The sequence below is a fragment of the Amblyraja radiata genome, chromosome 9 (genome assembly GCF_010909765.2).
Source record: "Amblyraja radiata isolate CabotCenter1 chromosome 9, sAmbRad1.1.pri, whole genome shotgun sequence".
Taxonomy (NCBI): Eukaryota; Metazoa; Chordata; class Chondrichthyes; order Rajiformes; family Rajidae; genus Amblyraja; species Amblyraja radiata.
Genome location: NC_045964.1, coordinates 11,319,833 through 11,347,830, shown reverse-complemented (window position 1 = coordinate 11,347,830; position 27,998 = coordinate 11,319,833). Strand labels below are relative to the sequence as shown.

At 45.0% G+C, this 27,998-nt stretch overlaps 2 protein-coding genes and 1 long non-coding RNA gene across 7 annotated transcripts in view; 2 read left to right on the top strand and 1 right to left on the bottom strand.

Annotated features, from left to right (window-relative positions):
- LOC116976769 overlaps positions 1–26,797 on the bottom strand; it is a 28,307-nt gene extending 1,510 nt beyond the window's left edge. The window contains exons 1-3 of the long non-coding RNA XR_004413048.1: positions 26,312–26,797; positions 17,286–17,374; positions 16,161–16,375 (exon numbers count right to left, since the gene is read on the bottom strand). This is a non-coding gene — a long non-coding RNA (uncharacterized LOC116976769). The remainder of the gene's footprint in view (positions 1–16,160; positions 16,376–17,285; positions 17,375–26,311) is intronic.
- Positions 9–13,886, top strand: tmem229b (transmembrane protein 229B). 5 transcript variants are annotated; one of them, XM_033026661.1, is made up of 4 exons: positions 9–318; positions 1,328–2,027; positions 11,102–11,393; positions 12,343–13,886. In XM_033026661.1, the coding sequence occupies exons 1-2, from the start codon at positions 299–301 to the stop codon at positions 1,887–1,889; spliced, it is 582 nt and encodes a 193-aa protein (XP_032882552.1). In that variant the 5' UTR covers positions 9–298; the 3' UTR covers positions 1,890–2,027; positions 11,102–11,393; positions 12,343–13,886. The 5 variants fall into 5 exon arrangements, with proteins under 5 accessions (XP_032882552.1, XP_032882554.1, XP_032882551.1 ...); XM_033026663.1 differs by lacking the exon at positions 11,102–11,393; XM_033026660.1 differs by having other exon boundaries at positions 1,328–11,393.
- Positions 26,798–27,025: 228 nt separating the features above from the next.
- The window catches only part of rad51b (RAD51 paralog B), a 529,843-nt gene continuing 528,870 nt past the window's right edge, over positions 27,026–27,998 (top strand). The window contains exon 1 of the mRNA XM_033026658.1: positions 27,026–27,115. Coding sequence (XP_032882549.1) covers positions 27,103–27,115 — 13 coding nt within the window. The 5' untranslated portion in view covers positions 27,026–27,102. The remainder of the gene's footprint in view (positions 27,116–27,998) is intronic.

Here is a 27,998-nt window from a genome sequence, read left to right as displayed (position 1 = left end):
ATCCTCGACAGTTCCTCAAGGGAAAAGTGCTGAAGAAGCCATTATCGCCCCACTGTTCTCACATCTTACAACATTTTCTAACAGATTTGATCATGCGTCTCCTTCCCACCTGCAGAACACAGCGCAACAAATCAACTCCGCTGTTGCATGCCTTAAGCCAAAAATAAATCAGAACAGCAAGGACACAACAAAGACAACGTGAATGCTTCTAAATGATTGAAAACAATTTTCTAGATGATTCAAACAGCCAGCGTCCACAGCAACGTAATATCCTTGTGTGTGTGTAGACTACTTTTAAATGCGACTGCATTTGACAAGGTAAGTTGAGCAAAGTTGAGGGACTGTGTTTCTCCATTTTACAAACAGTAATACTGATAATATCAGCACGTTGTGCCAACTTTCAGCTAAACAATGGAAGCAGTGTCATTTTGCCATCAGTGACTGCCCACTGAATCTGGGGAATAAATTTCCTCACTGCCAAGTCTCATGCAGTGCTTTGTTTTATTTACTCCAGAGCTGGCTACGCTCCTCGGGATGCGCTTCTAAGGCTGCACTGCATGCAGTATAAAATGCATGTGTTTCTCTTTGAGTGTTTTACATGCAAATCAATGCAGATACACATGAAATGAATGTGATATGTTTAGTTTATTATTGTTGCATGCTATCCGACAGTGAAAAGATTTTACATGATGACGATCATGCCATCCACAGTGTACAGATACAGGATGAAGGGTATAACATTTAGTGCAAGATAATGTGTGCACTGGCATAAAAAAGGGGCGCATAACAGATTCTGTATGATGGATGTGAGAAAGACAGGGACAAAAAGAGAGAGGGATGGTTGGATGTTAGATCTGGTGTCCGTCCAGCCCCTGTCTTTAGATTAAAACACTTTGACTTCCTCTGAATATTATATGACTGCCGTGTATTTCATATCTCTGCCTGACAGGCTGGGGGTTAAAATGCACATTATGGTCTGCCTGTTCTGCATTATGAGCTCCATTTCATGTCCGCACTTCTCATCTGCCCTCTAAAAAGCTGCAGGGATGCTCCACTGAAACTCAGCACCGTTCCCCATCCAGCTCTGAGCTGTGGTACTTTCCGCATTCTGCTTCTGCTAAGCGCTTCCCTTTTTTTTCTCTCTCTCTCACCCAGTGCAGAATCATTTGTCGGCACAAATGCTGAGAGCTGATTAATGAAGGGCGACGGGGTTTGGCAGGTTGGTGGTGTCTGCTTAAAAATTAATTCTCTCCGTTTCCAAGGTTGTGCTTAATGCTCTGCCTTCATCAGCCTGTTTTGTGTAACTGGATCTGTGTTGTCTTTGCAGCTGTATCTCCCTCGCTCTCTGCATTTCTCCCTTCCCTCCACGGGCAGAGAGGATGGCCTCAGCAGAGCCACTGAGTGCCCTCTCTCGGTGGTACCTCTACGCTATCCATGGCTATTTCTGTGAGGTGATGTTCACCGCAGCGTGGGATTTTGTGGTGCATTTCAACTGGAAGTTCCCTGGAGTCACCAGCGTCTGGGCCCTTTTCATCTACGGCACCTCCATGCTGATAGTGGAACGGATGTACCTCTACCTCAGAGACAGGTGCCGCACTTTCACCCGCTGTCTCATCTACACCATCTGGACCTATATCTGGGAGTTCTGCACGGGCTACGTGCTGCGCCAGTTCGACGCCTGCCCCTGGGACTACTCCCAGTTTGAGTTTGACTTTATGGGTCTGATCACCCTGGAGTATGCTGTGCCCTGGCTCTGCGCCTCCTTCATCATGGAGAAGCTGGTCATCAGGAACACCCTGCGCCTCCGCTTTGAGCCCCAACTCGATGCTGCCCTGGGCTCGCCGCGGCCAAGTGACGTCGTGACCAATGGCCACCTCAAATCTGACTGAACCCTCGGCCCCGGCGTTTGGAGTTGGCAACATTGTACTTTGAGCGATAAGGGGGTAGGTCGTGGGTGGGGATGGGACTGGCTCCACTCCCACCGGGAGGGATTCTCCCAGGACAGCCTTCTGGGAAGATCACACCAGGTAAGTTTCAGTTAATTCAGAGCCCAGCGGTGAGCCGGCAGTGCTTCCCGTCAACCGCAAAACCCCGAGCTCTCGTGGCTGACGCGGAACAAACCTCGTCCAGGCTACCGAGTGTCTCAACTCAGGGACAGCCCCGGACCAACCTTGTAGGTCAGGTGCTTGGGATGGGGAGATGATGCATTGTGTGGGGCGGCCGATTTCCAATAGCGGGGATGTCTCATCTAACATGGGACTGCTGGCAACCCAACCTCTCTCTCCCTTTCCCTCCACTTCTTACCCTTCCTCTCCCCCCCCTTCCAGCATCATCCTACACCTGCATTCTCCTCCCTCAGTCCCCATCTTTCCGTGCCCCCTCCCTCCCTTGATCACCTTCACTGAACTTCTGGGAGAAATTGTTGTACAATCTAACTGTGCATGTTGTGTCAACATCAGGCTTTGAGCTCCAGAGATCCTAATATGCCTGGCACCAGAGAGAAGACTGACCCATGCATCAGGCATCCAGGGATGAGAACAGGAGGGACCATGTCGGATCTGGTACATCTTCCCATACCAGATCCAGATCCTCTCTACATCCAACTGTATACACTGATGGGCAGATGTCTGTCATTATAAAATGGATACAGAGTAGCTGTTTGTAGGAGAGACACTCACGCAGGGATACAGTATGACAGAGTAATAGTCGATACCGTCAAACACAGTAACAATACTGGTGGGGCAGGTTTGTTACCATGCTACACTGGAGTACAATGCTGTTGAGTTTGGGACAGTCGCTGAATAACTTTGGGATAACTAGTGGGGCACATGTTTCTGTATAACCATGGGGTACAATGTTCATAAGCTTGGGTCTGTCACTGTATGAATTGGGGGTGCAGTACAGACAAGGTAGGTATGTTACTGTATAATATTGGGGTACAATACTGATGCATTTGGATCCACTCCACAAAATTTCGGTATTCGGCTGATCGAGTCTGCTCCACCATGGAGCAGACTCGATCGGCCGAATACCGAAATTTTGTTCCTATGTCTTATGGCATGGATCTGTCTGTATATAACACCAGGGATAGTGCAGGTGGGGATGTCTCTGTCACTATATAACAGTGGAGTACAGTATGGGTCGGGACGAGTCTGTCACTGTAAAACACTGAGGTACAATACAGGGGAGACAGGACCATGACGTTATAACACTGGGGTACAGCACTAGTGGGAATGGGTCTGTTGCTGTATAACACTGGGGGACAGTAGTCTTTGGGACTGCTCTGTAACTGGAAAATGTAGGTAATGCAGTCTTGGGGGGGGACGGGACTATCACTGTATTTCATTGGGGTACAGTACTGGTATTGATGTGTCTGCCACTGTATAACTCGGAGCAGAGCTCTGGAAAAGAGCATGAGAGACATGGAAAGTGGACCAATGTAGGCACAGTAACTGGGGCTATTGAAAGGCTAGTGTGTGGGACCATGAACGGGTGAGGAAAGAGGAGACATTGAAGTGGAAATGACAGGTCTGGGAGTGGTACAGTGAAGGAAGTGGGGGGGAAATGAGGAGTCGGTGCGAGGGGCAGTGAGATGTCAGTGAGAGGATGTGGAATGGTCAGTGAGTGTGGGAGCTATGACATGGGGTGAGTAGGGCAGTGAGAGGGGGTGAGTGGGGTAGTGAGGTGAGAGTGCGTGGGGCGGAGAGTGGGGCAGTGAGGTTGGGGCGAGTATGTCAGTGAGGGAAACTAAGGGGATGCCAAGTATGGAAGAGCAGGAATTATGCCTTTGTGTCTTTGGATATACGTGGTTAAAGATAAAATAGGGTTGTTGTGAGTGGAGGGGTGTTTGGTGTTTTTAATTCTGCCCAACCTGCATAAAATTGTGCACCACTGGAATGTCCAAAGATTGCAGAATAAGCAGGATTTACCTGGACAAACAAGATGCAATCCCATTGAAATGTGAAGGTTTTTTTACTGGGATTGACTGATCTTTCACTTGGCTAGGGTGTCTCGAACCAAGGGTCACAGGTTCCAAAAAAAGTAATCAGTGATTCACAGTAAAAGTAATATGAAATTTCATCCAATTCAGGAATAAGCCCTTCAGCACTTTGTGTCTGTTGAAGGCTGATCTTCTACCTCACAACCATTTTTTTTGTTGTGAATCCCATGTGAAGGTGTGTGGGGACTCAGTTGCTGAGTATATTCAAAGCAGGCTGATAGACCTTTGGATATTAAGGAAATCAAGTGATATGGGATTCATCGTGAAAAGTGGCTCTGAGGTGGACGATTAGCCTTGAGCAGAGGCACAAGGTGCTGGATGGCCTATTGCTAGTATGAAGAAAGGTCCGGACCCAAAACATTGTCAGTCCATTTCCCTCCACAGATGCTGCCTGACCAACTGAGTTCCTCCAGTACTTTGTACTTTACACTTACTCCTTGTTCTTAATGGAACTGTTGAGGCTAGTGTTGCTGCGGGAGGGTGTAGTTACCAATCTGGGAGGGATAATGTGGTGGGTGAATGCGAGGAGCAAGGGAAGTAGGACATGCAGAGGTAGGTTTGCCAAACATTCAATTTGGATGAGACCTCCCGTGTTTACACTGGAAATTGGCTGCTCAGCACAATGACGTTAGATGTTGCCCATTTTCCTCTATATACAACATCATGGGGACTGAGTGGCGGGCTGATCTGGAGCTGAATTGATTCTGGGACACTTTGCTGTTGTGAGTTTCCCAACAGACGTAAGGGCACAGATATTGTGGATCAGTGACAAACACTGCCTTCTCACTGTTGACTGAATTAACTGGAACCCATCAACATGATCCTCCCAACAGGCAATTCTGGGAATGCCGGGATCCCCGCTGGAAAAGCCAAGGGAGCCCGGGCTGATGTCAACAAGCTTTATTATGGCAGCGATGCTTGCCCAGTGCAATAAGTACCACCTATGACCTACCCCTTTCGTTTAAAGCACTTTATAGTCAACTGGAATGCAGTGAGAATGACAATTTTTGATTTTATTTGCATTCACTGGAGAACCAGCAATGATCAAGAACATATTTCTTCCCAAGCTTGTGGCTCAAGCTCCATGGACTATATGCCTGAGTCAAGAAAATTACAAGAAAAACAGCTATCCTGTATCGATCTCATGCAAAGCAGTCTCCTTCACTAAGGAATAAAGAAAATACCTTATAATAAGGGACCGTTGGCCACCCCACTCTGCTTTCTCTGTTTAAAATGGTCGATCAATGTTGCAATGTATAATCAGAGCCTAATACTCACATTTGAAGATTCCTGCCGGATTAGGATCGGTATCTGTGATACCTGGGATTTAAAACTGCAGCTGGTCAAATCCAGCCAGGATAGGAATGGGTGCCAACCACATCCAACACCACCAGTCCCAATCTCCACCACTATGCCACCTCTCTCTATGGCCTTTGGTGAATGGTTTCAAGTGAGACTTAATATCTGGCAGAATTCACAGCGTAAAGGTGGTTCAGAAAATAATTTTAAAATATCTCAGGACTTGTGGGACTCGAGTGCTTATTAGGTGATGTATATTTTTGGAAAGATGAGACTATGCCAATTGAAGTCTTTCTAACCTCAAGCACAACTTTAAAGATGGGGCCTAGAAATTTCTTCATACAACTCCAAAAAAAAGTACTGTGAAGGTGAAAACAAGAATAGAACAATTCTGTGCTCATTTCTGGGTGACTTAATACCTGTCAGGAAATTTGATTCCTGACTTCCCGGTGAGGTCTCTGTTCACATGAACATCTTCCAGAGTCAAACTTTCCCAAATGAGGCAAACAGTCATGCAACAGTCTAAATTCATCTCCAATGTGACTTACAAGCTCTCTGATCTGAAAATTGGCAGTTCTTATAGGTTTTACTAACTGGTTTATCTTGAAAATGAGCCACTGAAAGGGCTAATGTAACATTGCCCTTGCCTTTGTCCTCAGTAAGATCTGGGAGCTTCTACAACCTTGAACCTCACCCGTGGGCTGGACTACTCTGTCCACGGAGCTCAGGGTCATGATCACCAACAGCTTCCTAGTCTCAGGAACATTCCAAGCTAATGCTTCTGCTCTCAGCCACATCTCACTGCTTGCTGCTCCTGGTTGCATTATGAAGTTTATTTAAATTCCATGCTGATGGGGAGAATCACAACAATATGGAAACTTATGAAAGACAAGGCCAGTTATCCCTTTATGTTTGTGCTGGTTAGAAGGAGACTGGTCCCACCATCGAGCACTGGGATCAGACCTTACAAGTCACAGTACTCCAAGAACACATCAAAGTACTGTTTCAATGTGATAAGGGTTTCTGCTTCTATCAATCTTCCTGGCAGTGTGTTCCAGAATCCACCCTCTCTCCGGTTCTCCTACCAATTACTTGAAATCTATGCTATTTGTTTTTTTTTAATGAAAGAAATAGATCCTGATTATTTTAAGAAGACTGCTCGTTATTTTATTTATCTCAATTCGGTTTCCCCCCCGAGATTCTTTAGTTCCAAAGCGAACAACTGGAGTTTATCCAAGCATAGCTTGCAGCTACAATTTTCCAGTGTTGGACACATTCCCGTAAATCTGCTCTGTGCCCTCTCCAGGCAACCCCACCTTTCCTGTGATGTGATCAGAACTACAGTATATCTAGTATACTTCATCTGTCGGTTCTTTCTGCGCACAGAAACAGGCAGTGCAGGCATAGGCATTTTGCCTGCATTGCAGGCTTTCCTAAACTGCAGGTAGTCAGTGATTCTACTTGCGTTTGTATTGAATCCTTACTTGTGTTGATGTCCTACCAGCTGTAGCCCTTGACAGGATATCTGTGGTCCCTTGCACTAAGAGAGTACCTCTTCTTTTCATGAGTCTGTTTGGGTCCTTTTGATTCTCGACAGCACCCTCCAAGAGTCATAGTCACAATCATAGAGAGATACAGCATGGAAACAGGCCCTTCAGCCCACCAAATTTGTGCCGACTGTCCACCACACATTTACACTATTCCTACATTAATCCTTTTTTTATTCCGCTCTGCATTCTGATCAATTTCCCCCAGATTATACAGTTCACCTAAACACTACAGGCAATTCACAGTGGCTAATCAACGTAACAACCTGCATGTCTTTTGGATGTGGGATGAAAGAGACAACATGCAAACACCACTCTGAAAGGTTAGGAATGAACCTGGGGTTTCTGGCTCAGTGAGGTAGCAGCTCTCCTAGTTTCACCACTGTCAGTCACATCACCCATTCATTAAGCAGAAACATTCTTTCAGCAGGAAAAAATTTTGTTTTTGTTGCCATGTCTCTTTAAGAGCTGGTTGCCAAGGTCGCAGCAGCAAGACTAAATGTCGGCGTATGTGAGAAATAGTTCAGGAGTTGTACCAAGCTGAACTGACACAATGTGTTCTGTTACGTTGCAATTGAAGTTGCAATCTCAATGAAACTTTTAGAACCAGTGTCAGAATAACTCTGTTCTTCTGTCTTAAAAATGTGGTAAAACAATTTAGCGGCCGCAGTTTCAGCATATTTGAGTGTAGGCCTCGGGGAATGCTCCACTGTTGGCTTTCGAATGATATTAAATCAGAGTCTTGTCTGCCTCGGCATAAAATATTCCATGGTGCTATTTAAGGCTGAGCGGCAGTGTTCTTCACGGTGCCCTGGTCTGTATCTTAGCATCGAACAAACTCACTTCAACAAAATTATCTGGTCATAACCACTTACAGTTTGTCACATTTTGTTTGTAAAATGGCTGCCACATATCCTAATCATAGCAATGGCCATGCTTGAAAAAAGAAGAGGGGTTTCATATAGCTTAATAGTTACTAGAAGAGGTACATTTCTTAGACTCGACTTCCTTAGAATAGATCAATCTTCTTAAATTGTTTCAAAGAATTTGATAGGAACATAAGGAAGAATTATTTCTTCTACTGAGGCAATAAATCATGACTAGCATTTTAATTTCTTTGTTCAAGGGATGTAGACGTCACTGGTTATGCCAGCATTTACTGTCCATCTGTAATTGACCATAAACTGAGGAGACAGTTGGGAGTGAACCATGTTGACTGGTTTAGACAACAGAGTGAGTCTGTTCCCATTTTCATGGATGTGGCCTTGTGGCTTTAAACTTTGGGCAAAATATACAATGGAGATGTTAGGATAAACTCATCTTTAAATACAGCAAACAGTTAAGATCTGGAACTCACTGCCTGCAGGGATGGTGGAAAAATAATCAAAGTTCCCACAAGGGATTGGGGAAATGGGGCCGAGAGGATCGTTGTTGGGCGAAGTAACATCCTTCTCTGTCCTAACAATTATATGATTCAGGACACCTCTCCGAGCAAATGATCAAATCTCACTCAACAAAGTTGCTGCATTTTATTTCTTTGCCTCATGAAATCACACGCAACTCTCTACAAACACTCCATCAGTTCTATCTCATCAACCCTCAGCCTTCACGTCACGTTTTCATGAGGCAATCTCTGAGCTTGGGTTGAGTCCTTGAGCATCTTTGGAGTGAATCCTTTGGAGGACCGCATCATTGCCCATCCTCATACAGCATCGGTAAATTAGTCATTGTTCTCCCATCATAAGGCTGCAAAACTGACATATCTAGACCTTTAGCTTGTCAGAGAAATCCGACAACACAGTGTGTTCACATTTCATTGTAAAGGGCCATAATTTCTGGTGGTTGTCTCTGTCAGAACAGGAGATATTCTTGTGACATAATAAGCTATTTTGCATTATGGTGTCTTGAGTAGTTATTAACTCCATGGAAGAGGAATCTTTGCCCAATGGAATAAAATCAGTGCTGGAACTGAGTGGGTCAGTCTGAAGAAGGGTCCCAACTTGAACCATTCTGTCCATTTCCCTTCACAGATGTTGCCTGACCCGTTGAGTGAGTTTTTTTACTGATGATTCCAGCATCTGCAGTCTCTTGTGTATCCTTTGCCCAATGGAGATTTTTCACTTTTTACTCACTGTGCTATGTCCTCCCCAAAAGCTAAGTGGATGACTGTGCAGCAGCAGATAATGAGGGATGCTCTAAAGATGTGTTCAATGGCAAGCCGACACAGCTGAAGGTATTTCATAAGCTAAGCAAAGAGGCTGCTGAGGTTTTCTGGGCTTGCCTTCTGTTCAGAATTCAATACAGCTTCTAAACCGAATTAGATTTAGCCAAGCTGCCTCTCTAGCTGGATCGATTGTGACAATTAATCATTCTCAGGCTGATTTTTAATTTGATCTGTAGAGCGTCTGCAATGACGTGAGCTCATGCACTCTGGGGATGCAGCTGTGAGATAGAATTGGGATGAAGTCATTACTCTGGGCAGAAGCTGTATCCCTGACTTTAGAGCGACTTAATTCCCAAAGAGCATTCACAGGAACAAATCAAGAACAAATTATTCACGTAGAAATAGTCCTATTGATTCTGTGTCAGTGTTCTTGGTTTACACTTACCATCCTCCCAGCCCTTATCATCAATCTTTGTCAGCAGACTGTTCGGTTTTGTTTGCCCTTATTTGCTTAACCGCTCCCACCTTAAATGCACTGAGGGAATTCACTTTGTAATTCATTTGTGGGATGCAGGCAAGGCCAGCTTCTGTTGACCATCTCTAATAACCATTGAGTGGTGGGTGATAACTGGTATCTTGAATCCTTGCAATCTTTGTTGTACCTGCTCCCACTGTGCTGTTGGCTCAGACGTTTCAGGATTTTAACCCAGCAATATGACACATTTCCATGTTGGAATTGCATGACTGTCTCTCAGAACACAATGCACCAAATCAGACAGTTTTTGGCCTCACACGGCCAAACATCAGGCAGCCAGCTGTTGCCTTATTTTGGTTAAAATATCTGGATGGTTTGAGGGAACCAGAATGTGTGCCCTTGCATCTGACGAGGAAGTGTGTAGAGACAGCACTGTTGGTTGAAAGGGTGTGTTACAGAAAACTCTAAAAGGTTGTATGGATTTTACAGCAGCCTGAACTGGAGTCTTAAACATAGGTTTCAGTAAATCCCACCCACTTCACATAAATTAAAATGCTGTCAATCAGACACTGCAGCCTAGTGTGGTCAAAAGTCAATCGCTGTCCAGCCATAGGCATGACTGAGGCCACATAGTTTTAGCCATATCTATTAATTTTTGTCTCCTTTCCTTGTGCAGTCTCTCAGGTTGGTGACAATTTTGCTACCACTGTTTCCATGGGTCTTAAGATGACTAATGAGCCTAGTATGTTGTTTGCATTCCTTCCATCTTGCTCACAACTCGTGGCTCAGTGTTCTCTAGGCCATCCTGAATGCTCTTTGCCCATTTTGAGTAGTCGTGGTCCGTGGATTCCCACCAGTTGGCGGGACTTTTTCCTTTTCTCACGGAGACCCTGTGAACATCATTGAACCTTAGTCTCGGGTCTGCAGTCATCTCTTATTGCGATAGAGATTTATAGGGTGTCTGTTTTAGGAGTCTGTTGTCAGAAATGTGAATGATATGGTCTACTCACTGGAGCCAACTAAGTCTAATTGGGGCTTCAGTACTGGAGATGTTGGCCTGGGTGAGGACACCGACATTGGGTTACTTCCCCAGCCAGTGCATTTGGAGATTTTTGTAAAGATAGCATTGGTGCTAAATCTCCGATGTTTTGAGGTACTCCAACCTGTATGTATCACTGCTGCCTGCTAAACCACAAGCCTTGTGCCAGATTTTAGGTCTTATTCTTTAAACATTCTGTTCCTCAAAGAGCCAAAATCTTCTACTGTTGCACTGAAAGCATGAGTATGTTTCAATGTTAATGTATGCCTGCACTGAAAATCTGCCTTACACCCAATATACTGTTTGGCAATCGTAATAGACTAGCGTCTATTTCTGAGAGAATTTCTGAATAGAAAATATACAATTGGCCACCTTTGGATTCTGATTTAGTCATATGTGGCAAGTGGCTCCTGTGCTCCGGGGGTAAAGACTGCAAGTTTGACACAAAAACAAAACTTTGTCCCTTTGTGGGATCTACAAAGGAAAATAGATGTGGAGCAAATAAATTAGGCATTGAATTGTTTTGAAATGTTTCTTTATGCCTGTAACTATAAATAACTTGAAATTGGGGCTGTAGTGTTGCCTTTGTGAAAGCCCCGGCATCTTTTGGTCGGTCTAGTTTTGGTCTAACATCAAGAAATGATGGACATTATTAGCAAGGAGCTGAAGGTGCTGCCTGATGTCTAAAAGAGCCTGCAGGATGATATCCTATCCAACTGACCGGGGCCACTGTGAAAGATGTCTGCAAGCCCAGCGAGGTCGGCAAATGCAAAATGTTCATCGCCAATCTGGACAAAGTGCTCAACCTGCTGTTAAACCCGCTGATTGACCTTGACATCCTGGTGGACTGCGCTTCTCTGGACATGTGGGTATGTGGCTTTGTGTCTATCCATCCTCTGAAACCATCTTACATGAGGGCAAGTGAAAGTCTCAGTATCATTAGTTGGGGCAGTTGTTAAGGCAGTGGACTGGTACTGCAGAGGCGTGACCAATATTGCTCAACCTCCATTACAACTGTTTACCCATTTAAATTAAATATTGAATGTCTGCGAAATAGCTGGATGTGAAATAGCTGCTTTCAGTAAAAGTGAATGTGAAGGTGTTAGACTGTCATAACAACCCAACTTGTTCATTAATGTCCTTTAGGAAACATAGCTTGTTATCCACATCCAGTCCCACACCAATGTATCAGAAATGGTCTTTGAGTTGTAGTCATGGTTCAATATGAAGGCATCATAAAGGCATGGACAATCACCTCAGTAACTCCCCAAAAATGTCTGATCATTTACATTACCATTTGTAGTTCACAAATTATAGTTACCTGATGAACATCTTATACTATAGATGTTAACTTCAGCTCCTGTTTATAATAATTTTCACTATCCATTAAATTATTAACTAATATTGAATATTAATTGAAATTATACCAGATGTAACTGTGGTTTGTGGTCCCGATGCCTCGAGAGTGTAAATGACAATTCAATTTATTTCAAAATACACTGAAATTATTTACAACTATGAACATCAGAGATAGAAGTGAAATCTGGATCAGTGGTACAGAAACTTTCATCTTAGTGTTTTTAGTGTAAGTTAACTACCACCAAAATCTCACAAACAAAATGGGGGCACCTTCTGGAGAGCTCTGGATAAAAGTGAACTGGATATTGGACATCTAGTTTGCATCAAAGTTGCAAAGCTCATTTATGGCCGAGAATGGTTCTCAGTGAGTTAATCAGCTTTTGCACTGGGCAAACAGATATCAGTGGGGGCACAGTATTTAAGCACAAGGTTTATAATGTGTTTTTTTTTTGGTTACAGTGAATTCTTACTCAATCACAAAAAGCTCCTTTAAAAAAATCAAGAAAAGACTTCAGGACTGAAGGGAACATGGATGTATTCGATGTGTTTTCAAACTACCTGAAAGATGACGTTCCTTGGGGAAATTGCCTGATCATGGAGAAGATGAACCTGGACAAAGATTAGGCTGAAAAGCTGAAGTTCCAGCTGGAGCAACTGCCTGCAGGCAGCGAACCAAAGCAAAGAACTGAAGGAGTTATCATAACCAGATGTTGAGGTGGTCATCGGGAGTACCTCTCCTAATTCTGTTTAAGAAGGAACTGCAGATGCTGGAAAATTGAAGGTACACAACAATGCTGGAGAAACTCAGCGGGTGCAGCAGCATCTATGGAGCGAAGGAAATAGGCAACGTTTCGGGCCGAAACGTTGCCTATTTCCTTCGCTCCATAGATGCTGCTGCACCCGCTGAGTTTCTCCAGCATTTTTGTGTACCCTCTCCTAATTCTGTTGGTTTGTGTGGTAACAGTAGATCTGTCCACCGAGGAAGCTGAGCACAAGAAGAATTGAGGCTTTTGGTTTGAAATTAAATGTTCTATGGAGAAATTAGATCTATCATTATTATTTTAAGATATTTATACTTCTGGGTGCCCAAGATTGGAGTGTATTGGTCAAAGAAAAGTATTCACAAACTTGAATTGTTTCTTTGGAGCTTAGGAGGCTGAGGGGTGATGTTATAAAACTATTTAAAATTATGAGGCATAGATAGGGTAGATGATCTACATCCCAGGATGGAAATGTAAAATATCAGAGAGTATAGGGTAAAGGTGAGAGGGGGTGAGTTTAAAGAGTTTGTGCAAGGAAAGTTTTTTCTTTGCACAAAGCGTGAAATGCACTGTCAGATGGGGTGGTAGAAGCAGATACGATAGCAACATTTAAGATGAATTTGGACAGATACATGAACAGGCAGGGAATTGAGAGATACACACCATGTGTAGCCGGATGAGATTAGTTAGATTGGGAGCTTGGTTGGCACTAACGTGATGAACAGTACTGTGCTATAGACATCCTGTGCTGTTCTATGCTCTTTCTACATTCTAATCATAGACACTTAATACTCTGCTTCCTAACTAATGCTCCTAACCCACTATTTGCTCTGAAAGTAATGCAATAAAAAAAAATACTGCTTCTTGGCTGGCATTGAACGGATATCAAATACTTTGTCACTCTGTCCCCCTTATTGGTACAGATTATTTAAAATTATAGTTATATTTGGGTCTAGTCACTGGAACAGTCAAAATTGGATGAGCTTTATTTTTTATTTCTTGATTTATCTCGAACAGAGCAAATAATGTGTGTAAAACAGCAGATGTTCGAGCCTTTTGCATGACTAAATAATCTTTCCTTCTGTGCTGCAGGCTCCATGTTTAGCTTTTGGACTTGCATTTTAAATCGCCAGAGAAAAGCTTTGCCTTGATGAAAATTGGACAAGTATTGTGCCTCAAAATGGTTCTGCTTTCATCTATCAATATTATTTGATCTTAATAAAGAGTAAAATATCTAATCAACTGTGGTAAGAGTGATCACATAACCACTGACTACAACCAAATATTGCATAAGATTTCCATATTGTATACCTATTTCCTTCGCTCCACCCGCTGAGTTTCTCCAGCATTTTTGTGTACCGTTGTATAAGATCATTTGTTTTCAGTTTTGCAAGTTATATGGACAGGTATTGGGAAACATTTTCCAGAAATGTTGAGCTTTCAAATTCCTTGTGACTCTTCAATAATGGATGTGGCTGGCCATTTGTGCAGTCAACATTGGTGCCTTTTCTCTCACAAACCATTTGGGTCAGTCACTTCCTACTGTGTTCACTTAACATTGGCTGTGATGGAAGGTGCTCTCAGCCGCAGAAATGTAGGCGGCTGTGATCTCTTACATGATCTGTCCATCACTAAAGGTACTCAACGTATTATCCTCAGAGACTTATGTAATAAGGTGAAAGGAGATCGAGCCACAATATCATCTTCTCACTTTGGTTGAGCAATAAATAGAAGTGGTATATGCAAATGTTTTGCCCGTCTGCCTAAAAGTCATACTACCCTTCCCCATATCATCTCTGACACCCATCACCGTCAGCAATACGCACCACCCTCTTTGATCATTTGCCCACCAATGACGTCCTTGATGCTCTCTCTCATGACCACTCGTGCATTATTCCTCCACAGTTAAAACAATTTACCTTCTTCACATTATTTCTTCTACAAAGTGAACCCCCACCATCTCAGTGACCTCCCCAGCCTACTGACCCAATCATCCCCACACTCACAACCACCCTACAGAAGGCTTTCCTTGCACTCCTATAGCTCACTTCCCACACCACACTATTTTTCCCACCCAACTCCAATCCTCGACTCACATCCGCCATGATTCCATATTCTGCAATGGCAGAAATAAACTTTAAGATTTAATCTTACGATGCCATTTCTACTGCAGAGGAAAATTTAGGCCTGGTACACAATAGAATATACAAGCCGGGATGTAAGTGAGATGGTAATGTTGAGTGCTGTACCAAACTCGCATGGGTCCTCACACTGCATCGGTTCTTCAGGTCTTTGTAACCGATTTGTTTCAGTTTCTCAGCCATTATATTAAATATTTATGCTTAACAGGTAAACCATTTTCTTTGAAGATAGACACAAAATGCTGGAGTAACTCAGCGGGACAGGCAGCATCTCTAGATTCCCTCGCCCCTGACTCTCAATCTGAAGAAGGGTCTCGACCCGAAACGTTACCCATTCCTTTTCTCCATAGATGCTGTCTGTCCCGCTGAGTTATTCCAGCTTTTTGTGTCTATCTTCAGTTTAAACCAGCACCTGCAGTTCCTTCCTACATTGCGACATGAGCAAATTTGATTTATGCTCGGTGAGTTCAGAAATCATGAAACACAGAATTCTTTTGTTTCCAGAATTCTGTTTGCAAACTGATTGAAATCTTCAGCAATAAAATGCAGTTTGTTTACAGAATTCTGAAATTAAGTTCGTTAAAGTGGAAAGGAGCAGGAGAATTTTTAAGAGGTGAAAACATTGAAATTAGCACTGGGTTTAAAGATTGAAGCAGTGAAAGAATAGTTCATTTAATGAGATTGTGAGATTATTAACTAACTATAAAGAGAAGTTTTAATAATATTCCATAACTTGATAAGTAAAAATAAATAAATAAGTAAACTAAATTAACTTGGAATCAGCAGTGATATTCACAGCAAGCACAAAGTAAAACAGCCCAACACTGAAAGACTGGAAAGTTGGTTTAAAATCTAGCTGTATATCAGGCACACTTTTGGGTTGCATAATGGCGCAGCAGTAGAATTTTTGCCTTACAGCGCCTGAGACCTGGGTTCAATCCTGACTACAAGTACTGTCTCTACGGAGTTTGTGTGTTCTCCCCGTGACTGCGTTGGTCTTCTCTGGGTGCTCTGGTTTCCTCCCACAAGCCAAAGATGTACAGGATTGTAGGTTAACTGTCTTACGTAAAAACTGCAAATTGTCCCTAGTGTGTAGAATAATGTTAACGTACGGGGATTGCTGGTCAGCATGGACTCGGTGGGCCGAAGGGCCGGTTTTGGCGCTGTATCTCTAAACTAAACTAAACTTGCATTCCTTAAGATAGGTTTTGAAGATAGAACCTGTTTGAACAATATGTGGACCACCCATTCTGCCACAACAGCATCACCTTCAAACTACATATCTACACCACCACAGTTCATCCCTTATTCACCTATGCACAAGAGAAAAAAATCCTGCTTTACGCAACCTTTGCTCACAATTTAACTTTCTTACCTTCCATGTCATTCAGGTGAATCTGCATTTCACCTCTCCAAAGCTAATGTATTCTTCCTCAGACATGCTGCTCAAAAATAACTTATTACTTCAGATGTGGTTTGACTAGAGATGTGTACAACTTTAATTTTTTACTCTTTTGTCGTTCAGCCCAGACTTCAAGTGAATATCTTGTAATCGAATTTTAATTCCCTTCACATCAATCAAACAGACTCCTGAAAGCAGAAAACGTTTAACTAGTGACAATGAAGATGTGGTTGGATATGAACAAGCATTGCATTTTGGAGGGGAGGTTGCTGCTCTTGTTCATTTATATGATGGCTTGTTACCACTGTTAAGTAAAGAGGTGTTTTATGTAGAATTAATTCACCTGGATTTCTATAAGTTGAACTTTCTGGGTCTTTAAAAAAGTCTTGCAGATGCATTGATATCATGAGGTCAGGTGATAAGAGCAGAATGAGGCCATTCAGCCCATCAAGTCTACTCTGCCATTCAATCATGGCTGATCTATCTCTCCCCCTAACCCCAGTCTCCTGCCTTCTCCCCATAACCCATAACCCCTGACACCCATACTAATCAAGAATCTATCTCTGCCTTTAAAATATCCATTGATGGCCTGCAAATAATTCCACAGATTCATCACCCTCTGACAAAAGAAATTCCTCCTCATCTCCTTCCTAATAGAACAACCTTGAATTCTGAGGCTATGACCTCTAGTCCTAGACTCCTACTAGTGGAAACATCCTTTCCACATCTACTCTATCCAAGCCTTTCACTATTCGGTAAGTTTCAATGAGGTCCTCCCTCATCCTTCTAAACTCCAGCAAGTACAGGCCCAGTGCTGTCAAACATTCATCATATGTTAACCCACCATATGTTAATCATCCGTTAAATAGGACCCTTGAAAGTACACTGGACACCAGTGCACCATAATTCCCATCACTGTTATTCAGTGACAAGTTGCTTTTGCTGTCATGAGACTTACAAAACACAGGCAACACTTTCACTCACATACAGTCTGCATCACCATCCAACATTGCAATTCAGTATCAGCTGTTACTGTGGACCCTCTAAACCTCAAAATTAAGCACAGAATCTTCATCCTCTAGCTCTTTTGTCAATTACCTGAAATCCCTCATCCAAAATTCAAAATACTGCTAGCTGTCTGAAATAAGGCAGAAATAGCAGGAAATTCTCAGCAGCTCAGGTAGTATCTGCAGAGAGAGAAAACAAAGTTATCAATTCCAGTCAACCATCTCTCCTACAAGTGGAAATTAATTCCCCTTAATTATTCCTCAAAATCTTTGCAATTTTGAGCACATTTATTACAACACCGTTCATTTTCTCAGTGGTGCTGAGGGGTGGGGGGGGATGATGTAAGAATAAGCGTGCTGGAAAGAACGGACACAGTGGAGGAGGGAATCTGTGGGTTTTTGCAATAAGATAGTATTCTATTCCCACAACAAGGAACAGATTGTTCGTGGAGCAATAATGGGATGCTGGGAGGAGCAAAGGTTCAATGGGCCAAACTATCTCCTAAATCTGTGGCAACTTGATGTATATACCAGCCCTTTAACTTGAAGATGACATTCTACAGACCACTCCTGATGCCTGCTAAAATGGATTGGTCTATTGGATGATAAACCAAGGCCCGGTCTGTCCGCTGATATAGACATATATGGTACTACTTTGAAGATTAAACAAGTTTTCTTCTGTCACCAGGCTACTTTTATTACTGATTCAAAATCATTTCTGAAAAAGGTTATCTGAACAGCATAATACTGGCATCTTTAAGCGATCCTATGTGGAAACTTTAACGATGACCACACTTTAAAATAACTTAGTTTGGTATAAAATGATTAGGGCAATCTTACAGGTGTGAAAACGGTTGTTTTTTTGTTAAACATGTTTTTGAGGGGAACCAGATGTCAGAAAGCAGAAGTCAGCCAAGGTGAAAAGCTGGTTTGGATTTAAGGAGACATCATATTTGAGAGCATGGGAAGTTCCTAAATAGAAATATTTCATATTTTTTTGAAACATCATGTGGAGAAGAAGGAGCTACGGTAAGTCCTAAAACATGCATAAAGTCACGTACAGAGAAATGCTCCATTAAGATTGGCAAAACCATGTGGTTTGCAGAATATTGCACACAAAATTTTGTGAATGATTGGTGTGCAACTTGGTATATGATTTTTAATATTTAACGTGAATCCAGATTAAGGTGATGAGGACAAATGAAAAGTAACAGGTCAAAAGCCCCATGAACCTCTGCAAATACTCAGCAAGTCAGGCAGTTTCCATGGAAGGAGAAACAAAGAAAACAGTCCAGGTGAATGACTTTACATCAAAATTGGAAGAAGTCTGAGATAAAACAAAGTTTAAGTAGGTACAGGATTTAAGAAAACATTATTAAAGTCAGAAAACATTATTAAAGAGAAAGGTGAACTGCAAGTTAGAAGGCAGGAGTGATGACATAGTGATGGAGCTAGTCACAGGGAATAACAGTAGGACAAGTAAAGAAATGAAAGATGGGACAAAAGTAAGAATGAATGGAAATAACCAAATCATTATCAACAAATGCATTAACCTGCAAATTTTTTTTTAACAAGGTAAACCTTGATTAATAAGCAGAATAAACCCTTGTTTTACTGGACCATGGGGGGAGGGGGAGGGTGGCGGGGGGAGATGGTGTCCATTATTGCCGATTGTCAGCGAAAACCAAGTAAGTTATTATCATTGTATGTAGTTGAAACAAAGAACTGCAGATGCTGGTTATTACACAAAGTGCTGGAGTAACTCAGCGGTTCAGGCAACATCTCTGAAAAACATGGGTAGGTGATGTCTGGACCCTCTTTCAGACAGATTCAGTCTGCTGAATTACTCCAGCACTTTGTGTTGTTTCACCTTAAAATTAGGCATTGATACCGCTGGTCTGCACAAGCCCTTCTTCACCAGCTACTGCACGGTCTGGTTGAAGTGGCTATTGTTGTGGCTCACATTGTAGCCCCTGTGCACAGTGCTTTCTTCAGGTCAATGCCACCGACAGGACGCGCTCGGTTATCATGGGTCTCCCTCCCCTCTCATCAGCTGCTGCTTCTTCCTTTGTTCCTTTGCTTTGTCCACTCCACCTCCTTCTCCTTCTCCCCTGCAGTCTCCAATATCTTGCAAGGTGGAGTAAGTTGGCGACTCTGGGCAAGAAGGAGGAGGAGGCAGCGGTGGGGGGGGAAGAGGCCAAGTGGACAGAGCGATGGGTGAAGGCAACGACGATGGAGCGAGGGGGGGGGGGGGGGATGGAGGAAGAGGCCTAGTGGACAAAGCGATGGGAGAAGGAGGCAGAGGTGGAGGGGACAAAACAAAGGAAGAATCGGCAGAGGAGAGGTAGCCCCACAGTGACTGAGCAAGTCTTGTAAGTGACAGCGGCCCGCAGAAAGCGCTGTCTCCAGGGGCTATAATGTGAGCCGCAACAACTGAGGCTTCAACCGGGCCATGAGGTGGGTGAAGAAGGGCTCGCTGGTGCACCTTGCGAGCCGGGTGTGGAATTGAAAACTAGGGTTTATAAACGGAGGGAAGGTGGTGCAAGCTGGGAGTGGCGTCGGCAGTTCGCCTGCTATAGCCAAAGTCCATTATAATGGTGTCTGTTAAAACGATGGTTACGTGTATGCGATGATGAAGCATTTATAGAGTAGTATATACCACAAGAGGAAGCCATTCAGTCTCTAGAATCTGTTCCGTGCTACTTTTCTCGCTTTACCGCACCACCAAGATAATTATATATATTTTTAAAATAATTATTTTGATCAATTTGAAATAGTTTAGCTTCTAGATTTTGTGGTTTGGGATGTGCTAAGATGATCGACGGTTCTATGTAAATGCAATTTATTTGCTTCTCTAGTTTCTCCAGAGAAAATCTTCTCCACTTCTCCAGCCTTTGTTGCTATCTCCACCCATCTCTCCACCATGAGAGTCATCTGGCACTCAACCCCTCCATGCCTGAATCCATGCATCACTTGCCCGTTCTTGCCCCACCCCTTCCTTCACTTCTTTCTACCAGCTATCTCCACCAGCCATTAATCTGAGGATGGGTCCCAGCCCAAAACATTGTCTGACTATTCCCTTCCGTAGGTGTTGCCTGACCCCTGCTGAGTTCCTCAGCAGCCACTGTTCTTTTGTTCACACCTGGCCATGAGTTAGTGGTGGCACAGTGGTAGAGTTGCTGCCTTCTTACAGCGTCAGAGACCCGGGTTTAATTCTGAATATGAACCTAGCGTGTCCGTGTGAGTATACTCCGGGCGCTCCGGTTTCCTCCAACATTCCAAAGATGTGCAGGTTTGTAGGTTGTGTAAGAAGGAATTGCAGATGCTGGTTTAAACCGAAGATAGACACAAAAAGCTGGAGTAACTCAGTAGGAAAGGCAGCACCTCTGGAGAGAAGGAATAGGTGACATTTCAGGTCGAGGCTGAAGAAGGGTCTCAATCCAAAACGGCACCCATCCCTCTATCCAGAGATGCTGTCTGTCCTGTTGAGTTACTCCAGCATTTTGTGTTTATCTCAGGTTTTGTGGGTTAATTGGCCTCTGAAAATTGTCTCTAGTGTGTAGGATAGAACTAGTGTACGGGTGGTCGGCACTGACCCGGTGGGCTAAAGGGGCTATTTCCATGCTGTATCTTGAAACTAAACAAAACAGTTTGTTTTGTGCTCAAGATTCAAGCACCTATGGTCTCTTGCGTCTCCGTTAGTTTTTGTTTTTTATCTTTTGTAGAAATAGTGAGCTAAGAATTCAAATGTGAAATGTGAAATGCTAATGTGTCTAGAGATTGGTTGGAGTCTAAAATTTGTTGTGCACTTCTGAACATCTTTAATGGAAAGTAGAGCTGCATGCATCCATAGATGAGAGCCATTGGCCACATGACAGCAACGCTAGTGCAGTACAGTGTTCCTCCTATGTTGGAGTGTGGATGGACAACAGAGATATAACATGGATCTCGAGAAGGATTACCAGTCTTAATGCTAGGCAGAATGTCTACTTGAGTGCTTCCTAGAGGGACATTCCTTACTTGAATCAGTTTTGGGGGTTCCCCAATGTGAGACTACAATGGATTTTGAAAACATGTCCTTTGGTCACTTTGGGGATGACAAGCCCAGGTTTTCATCTCGGCTGCCACAAAGTCCCATTAAACATTGGCATGTCTGAACAAAATGATGGCTGAATCTCCCCCACAGTTTCACAAGTTCCTAAGTTATAGGAGTAGAAGGCCATTCAGCCCATCAAATCCACTCTGCCGTTCAATCATGGCTGATCTGTCTTGCTTTCATAACCCCATTCTCCTACCTTTTCCCTGTAACCTTTGACACCCTTACTAATTAAGAACCTGCCAATCTCCGTTTTAAAAATATACCAAATGACGGCCTCCACAGCCGTCCGTGGCATTGAATTCCACAGATTCACCAACCTTCAGCTAAAGAAATTCCTCCTTTCTATTATTTTATTCTGAGGCTGCGGCCTCGGGTCCTAGACTTTACCACAAGTGGAAACATCCACTTTATCCAGGCCTTTCACTATTTGGTAAGTTTCAATGAGATCCCACCTCATCCTTCTAAACCTCAGCAAATAAAGGCCCAGAACCATCAAACCCAATCATCCCTTCGATCATTCTCGTAAACCTCCTCTGGACTCCCTCCAATGCCTGTACGTCCCTCAGATATGGGGCCGAAACCCGCTCACAATACTCCGAATGCAGTCTGACCAGTGCCTTTATAAAGCCTCAGCATCACATCCCTGGTATCCACCATTGTGAAATATTAAGGAAATAAGCTTCTTCTTTTGATCACACTTGGCAATGGGTCTGTGGCTTGGTCTGTGTAACATATGGGTCTATTGATCTGGGTTACATAGATACATAGATAGATACATAGACAATAGGTGCAGGAGTAGGCCATTCGGCCCTTCGAGCCAATGTGATCACGGCTGATCATCCACAATCAGTATCCCATTCCTGCCTTCCTATTTCCCTTGATTCCACTAGCCCTAAGAGCTCTATCAAACTCTATTTCAAATGCATCCAGTGAATCTGCCTCCACTGCCTTCTGAGGCAGAGAATTCCACAAATTCACAACTCTCTGGGTGAAAAGGTTTTCCTCATCTCAGTTCTAAATGGCCTACCAATTATTCTTAAACTGTGGCCCTGGTTCTGGACTCCTCCAACATCAGGAACATGTTTCCTGCATCTGGCGTGTCCAATCCTTTAATAATTTTATATGTTTCTATAAGATGCCCTCTCATCCTTCTAAATTCCAGTGGATACAAGCCCAGTCGCTCCATTATTTCATCATATAACGGTCCCGCCATCCCGGGAATTAACCTCGTGAACCTACGCTGCACTCCCTTGATAGCACAAATGTCCTTCCTCAAATTAGGAGACCAAAACTGCACACAATACTCCAGGTGTGGTCTCACCAGGGCCCTGTACAACCACAGAAGGACCTTTGCTCTTATACTCAACTCTTCTCATTATGAAGGCCAACATGTCATTAGCTTTCTTCACTGTCTCCTGTACCTGCATGCTTACTTTCAATGACTGACGCACAAGGACACCCAGGTCTCGTTATACTTCCCGTTTTCATAACGTGACACCATTCAGAATCTGCCTTCCTGTTCTTGCCACCAAAGTGGTAACCTCACATTTATCCACATTATACTGCATCTGCCATGCATCTGCACACTCACCCAACCTGTCCAGGTCACCCTGCATCCTCATGGCATCCTCTTCACAGTTCACACTGCCACCCAGCTTTGTGTCATCTGCAAATTTGCTAATGTTACTTTTAATCCCTTCATCTAACTCATTAATGTATATTAATGGTAAGGGTATTAATGAATATGTCCACAAATTCAAGGCATCTGAGCAATTTCAAGCAAACAAATACGTGCAATTTAAAAGAAAAACGGTCATGATAATTGTAAAAGCCTGAATTGTTGTACAAATAGATCTGGTTCATGCATATCATCAGGGATGGAAATCTGCCTGGCCTGCATTGAACTCCAGTCATGCCAATGTGGAGCTGGAGGATGAGACAGATGTTCGGCAGCTGTGTCGGGGCTTGAATGCAATCACCTCCTACAAGGCGAAATCAGGAGGCAGCACACATGTCAATGAAATTTCACTCCCTGACGAGCTCAATGTGTTTTACGCACGCTTTGATAGGGAGAACACTGATGTGCCTTCTCGAGCTCCTATTCGCTGTGATGGTATTTCGGTCACGATCACAGAGGTCGACGTCAGAAAATCCTTCAGAGGAGTGAACCCCTAGAAAGCGCCTGGACCTGATGGCATACCCGGTCGTGTTCTAAAAAACCTGTGCGGACCAACTGGTTGGAGTTTTTACGGACATTTTCAACCTCACTTCTGAGGTTCCCACCTGCTTTAAAAGGGCATCAATTATACCGGTGCCCAATAAGAGCAAGGTGACATGCCTCAATGACTATCGACCAGTGACACTAACGTCGGTGGTGATGAAGTGCTTTGAGAGGTTGATCATGGCGCAAATCAACTAATATCTCGAGAAAAACGTGGACCCACTGTAGTTCGTTTACCGCCACAACAGATCAACGGTGGATGCGATCTCGCTGGCTCTCCACTCCGCTCTGGACCACTTGGACAACAAAAACTCATATGTCAGGCTGTTATTCATTGACTACAGCTCGGCATTTAACACAATCATCCCCTCCAAGCTGGTTACCAAACTCGCAGAACTGGGTCTCTGCACATCCCTCTGCAATTGGATCCTCGACTTCCTCATTCACAGACCACATTCTGTCCATATTGGTGGAAATGTGTCAGCCTCGATAACAATCAGCACGGGAGCACCTCAAGGCTGCGTGCTCAGCCCCCTGCTGTACTCACTCTATACTCATGACTATGTAGCCGGTCATAGTGCGAACTCCATCATCACGTTCGCTGACGACACCACTGTATTACTGATGGAGATGAGTTAGAGTATAGAAGTGAGATCGACCGTTTGACCAAATGGTGCCAGCAAAACCAAGAAACTGATTGTGGACTTTGGAAGGGTAGTATGGGGACCCATAGTCCCGTTTATATCAACGGGTCGATGGTGGAGAGGGTCAAGAGCTTCAAATTACTGGGCGTGCATATCTCTGAAGATCTCTCCTGGTCCGAGAACACGGATGCAATTATAAAGAAAGCACATCAGCGCCTCTACTTCCTGCGAAGATTACGGAGAGTCGGTATGTCAAGGAGGACTCTCTCAAACTTCTACAAGTGCACTATAGAGAGCCTGCTTACCGGTTGCATCATGGCTTGGTTCGGCAACTTGAGCGCCCAGGAGCGTAAAAGACTGCAAAAAGTTGTAAACACTGCCCAGTCCATCATTGGCTCTGACCTCCCCACCATCGAGGGGATCTATCGCAGTCGTTGCCTCAAAAAGGCTGCCAATATCATCAAAGACCCATACCATCCTGGCCACTCACTCATCTCCCCGCTGCCTTCAGGTAGAAGGTACAGGAGCCTGAAATCTGCAACATCCAGGTTCAGGAATAGCTACTTCCCCACAGCCATCAGGCTATTAAACTCAACTCAAACAAAACTCTGATCGTTAAGTAGCCCAATGCACTTTATCTGTTTATTTATGTGTGTATATATATATATTCATTGGTATATGGTCACACTGATCTATTCTGTTCTGTATTTATTAATGCCTACTATATATATTCTGTTGTGCTGAAGCAAAGCAAGAATTTCATTGTTCTATCTGGGACACATTACAATAAACTCTCTTGAATCTTGAATCTTGAACCCTAACTGCCTCAGTTCAGCAACGCGAGGAGAATCTACGCTGCCATTTTCAGTGACACCCACACTCTATAAACGAAATAAAAAGGATCAATTTTCTGAGTCAAAGTTCAGATCCCACTCAAGTAGCTTTGCTGACATATTCCATGAGTAAAGGGCAAGGTTTAAAGCCTTATGGAAAGCAATTCCTCTGCCAGTAATTGGTAGGCAGAGGGAACAGCAGATGCTGGTTTACAACAACAACAAAAACAGGTGCTGGAGTAACTCTGTGTGTTATGCAGCATCTCTTGAAAACATGGCCCAGTTTTGGGTCAGGACTCTTCTTTAGTCTGATTATAGTGGGCAGAGAGCTGGAAGAGAGGTGGGGGCAGGACAAAGTCTGACAAGTGATAGGTGGATAGAGGTGAGGGGGGGGGGGGGGGTTGATTACCAGATGGTTGGACAAATGCCAGAGAAAAGACAAAAGGTGTGAGATAACAAGGTAGGGATAGAAAATGTGGAGGAAAGACTATAGTTGGATAGGGAGGGGGCAGGGAAGAAAATAAAAGTATGTTTGTGTGTGGCCTCACTCTGGCAATGGAGGAGGCCCAGAACAGAAAGGTCAGTATGAGAATGGGAAGTGTTTAAAATGGTTATCAACCAAGAGATCCTGCACGCCTTGGGGGACCAAGTGTAAGTGTTCGGCAAAACTTTTTTTCAATTTCAATCAAATTGAAAAAAAAAATTGAAAGTGTAAATGTTCGGCAAAACAGTCGCCTAGTCTACGCTTGGTCTTTCTGATGCAAAGGAGGTCACATCGGGAACAACGAATGCGGTAGATGAGGTTCGAGGTAGATGCACATGAACCCCTGTCTCACCTGGAAGGACAGCTTGGGTCCCTGGATGGTTGTTACGGAGGAAGTAGGGACAGGTGTCACATCTCATGCGGTTACAGGGAAAACATCGCGCAGAGCGGGGGTTGGTTTGGATGGGAAGGGACGAGTTGCAGAAGTCGCAGTCTCTGTGGAAAGTGAATAAGCGAGGGGATAGGAAAATGCGACTGGTGTGGGATCACATTCAAGGTGGCGGAATTGTTGTAGAATGATGGGTTGGATGCAGAGGCTGGTGGGGTGAAAGGTGAAGTTCAGGGGAACTCTGGATAGACACAAAGTGGTGGAGTAACTCCGCGGGTCAGACAGCATCTCTGGAGAAAAGGAACAGGTGAACTCTATCCTTGTTCCGTCTGGGGAGCAGGAGCAGAACTACACAGGTGAGGGCTCCATCTGCTACAGCAGTGTGGGAACCCACATTAACTGAAGGAAAGAGACATCTCGGGCCATTGTGCATTGGAGAGTCACTCACTTGCGGCTGAAGTGGAGAAGCTGGAGGGGTTTCCGCCGCCCTACCGTGCAGACGTCCATGTCACCCGACATGCGTTGGGGAAAGCGACAAGGAAGGGCTTGGGGTGGAAGACGTTCTTCATTGTTCTTCGGGATTGGGAGATTTAAGACGCTCTTCAATCTCTCGTTAAACTGTGGGAGGGTTGACCACGCAGTCCTCCAACATAGTTCTATACTAGGCGTCTCCCCGGTGCTACCTACAAGTTGCTCAGCTGCCATTGCCATCTGTCTGGTCCAGACGCTTCCTCACAGGATCGAGAGCGCCGGTCCTGGGAGCGGCTCTCTGGTGGAGGGCTCCCTGGTGGAGGTGCCGGGAGCGGCTCCCTGATGGAGGGCTCCCTGGTGGAGGTGCCGGGAGCGGCTCCCTGATGGAGGGCTCCCTGGTGGAGGTGGCGGGAGCGGCTCCCTGATGGAGGGCTCCCTGGTGGAGGAGGCGCCGCCCACGGCGACTTCACGAGTGGACCCGTCACCATGGCAACCGGCAGGATTGGGGGGGGGTCACGCGCGTGCGCCTAACCGCCGCCAACTGACGTAACCGCCCCCACACGGTTTAAACCCCCGGCTGTGATTGGACAACAATGCGAGCGCTCTTCCGCTGTCATGGCGGTGATTGGCTGCGGAGCCACGCCCCACCGACCAATGGCGGAGACGCTCTCACTGCGCGACTGGACCGTATTATCTGTCCGTCGCGCCGATTGGACCGCTCTGCTGAAGGAGCTGACCAATAGGAGCGTAGTCCTCGCAGCGCGGCTCATGTCTGGCGCAGGTACTGGCTGGATGCTGGGGACCGGAGATCCCATAGCGGGGACCGGGTGTGGGTACCGGGGGGGCAGCAAGGTGACACTGGCTGGGGACCGGGTGTGGGCATCAGGGGGGCAGCAAGGTGGCACTGGCTGGGGACCGGGTGTGGGTATCAGGGGGGCAGCAAGGTGACACTGGCTGGGGACAAGGGGCAGCAAGACGGCACTGGCTGGGGACCAGATGTGGGTATCAGGGGGGCAGCAAGGTGACTGGCTGGGGACCGGGTGTGGGTATCAGGGGGGCAGCAAGGTGACACTGGCTGGGGACCGGGTGTGGGCATCAGGGGGGCAGCAAGGTGACACTGGCTGGGGACCGGGTGTGGGCATCAGGAGGGCAGCAAGGTGACACTGGCTGGGGACCGGGTGTGGGTATCAGGGGGGCAGCAAGGTGACACTGGCTGGGGACTGGGTGTGGGCATCAGGGGGGCAGCAAGGTGACACTGGCTGGGGACCGGGTGTGGGCATCAGGGGGGCAGCAAGACGGCACTGGCTGGGGACCGGGTGTGGGTATCAGGGGGCAGCAAAGTGACACTGGCTGGGGACAAGGGGCAGCAAGACGGCACTGGCTGGGGACCGGGTGTGGGCATCAGGGGGGCAGCAAGACGGCACTGGCTGAGGACCGGGTGTGGGCATCAGGGGGGCAGCAAGGTGACACTGGCTGGGGACAAGGGGTAGCAAGACGGCTCTGGCTGGGGACCGGGTGTGGGTATCAGGGGGCAGCAAGACGGCACTGGCTGGAGACCAGGTGACTGAGGACGAGTATCTGGGGGGCTGGAGAGTGGAGAACTGGGGGACTTGGAGATTGGGGACTGAGAGATTGGGGGAGTGGAGACTGGGGGCAGGGCACAG

Bases quoted from the DNA above. Each gene is read 5' to 3' on its own strand.
- tmem229b (XM_033026663.1), top strand. From the start codon at position 299: ATGCGACTGCATTTGACAAG. The intron at 319-1,327 runs GTAAGTTGAGCA...TTGTCTTTGCAG, and splicing joins ATGCGACTGCATTTGACAAG to CTGTATCTCCCTCGCTCTCT.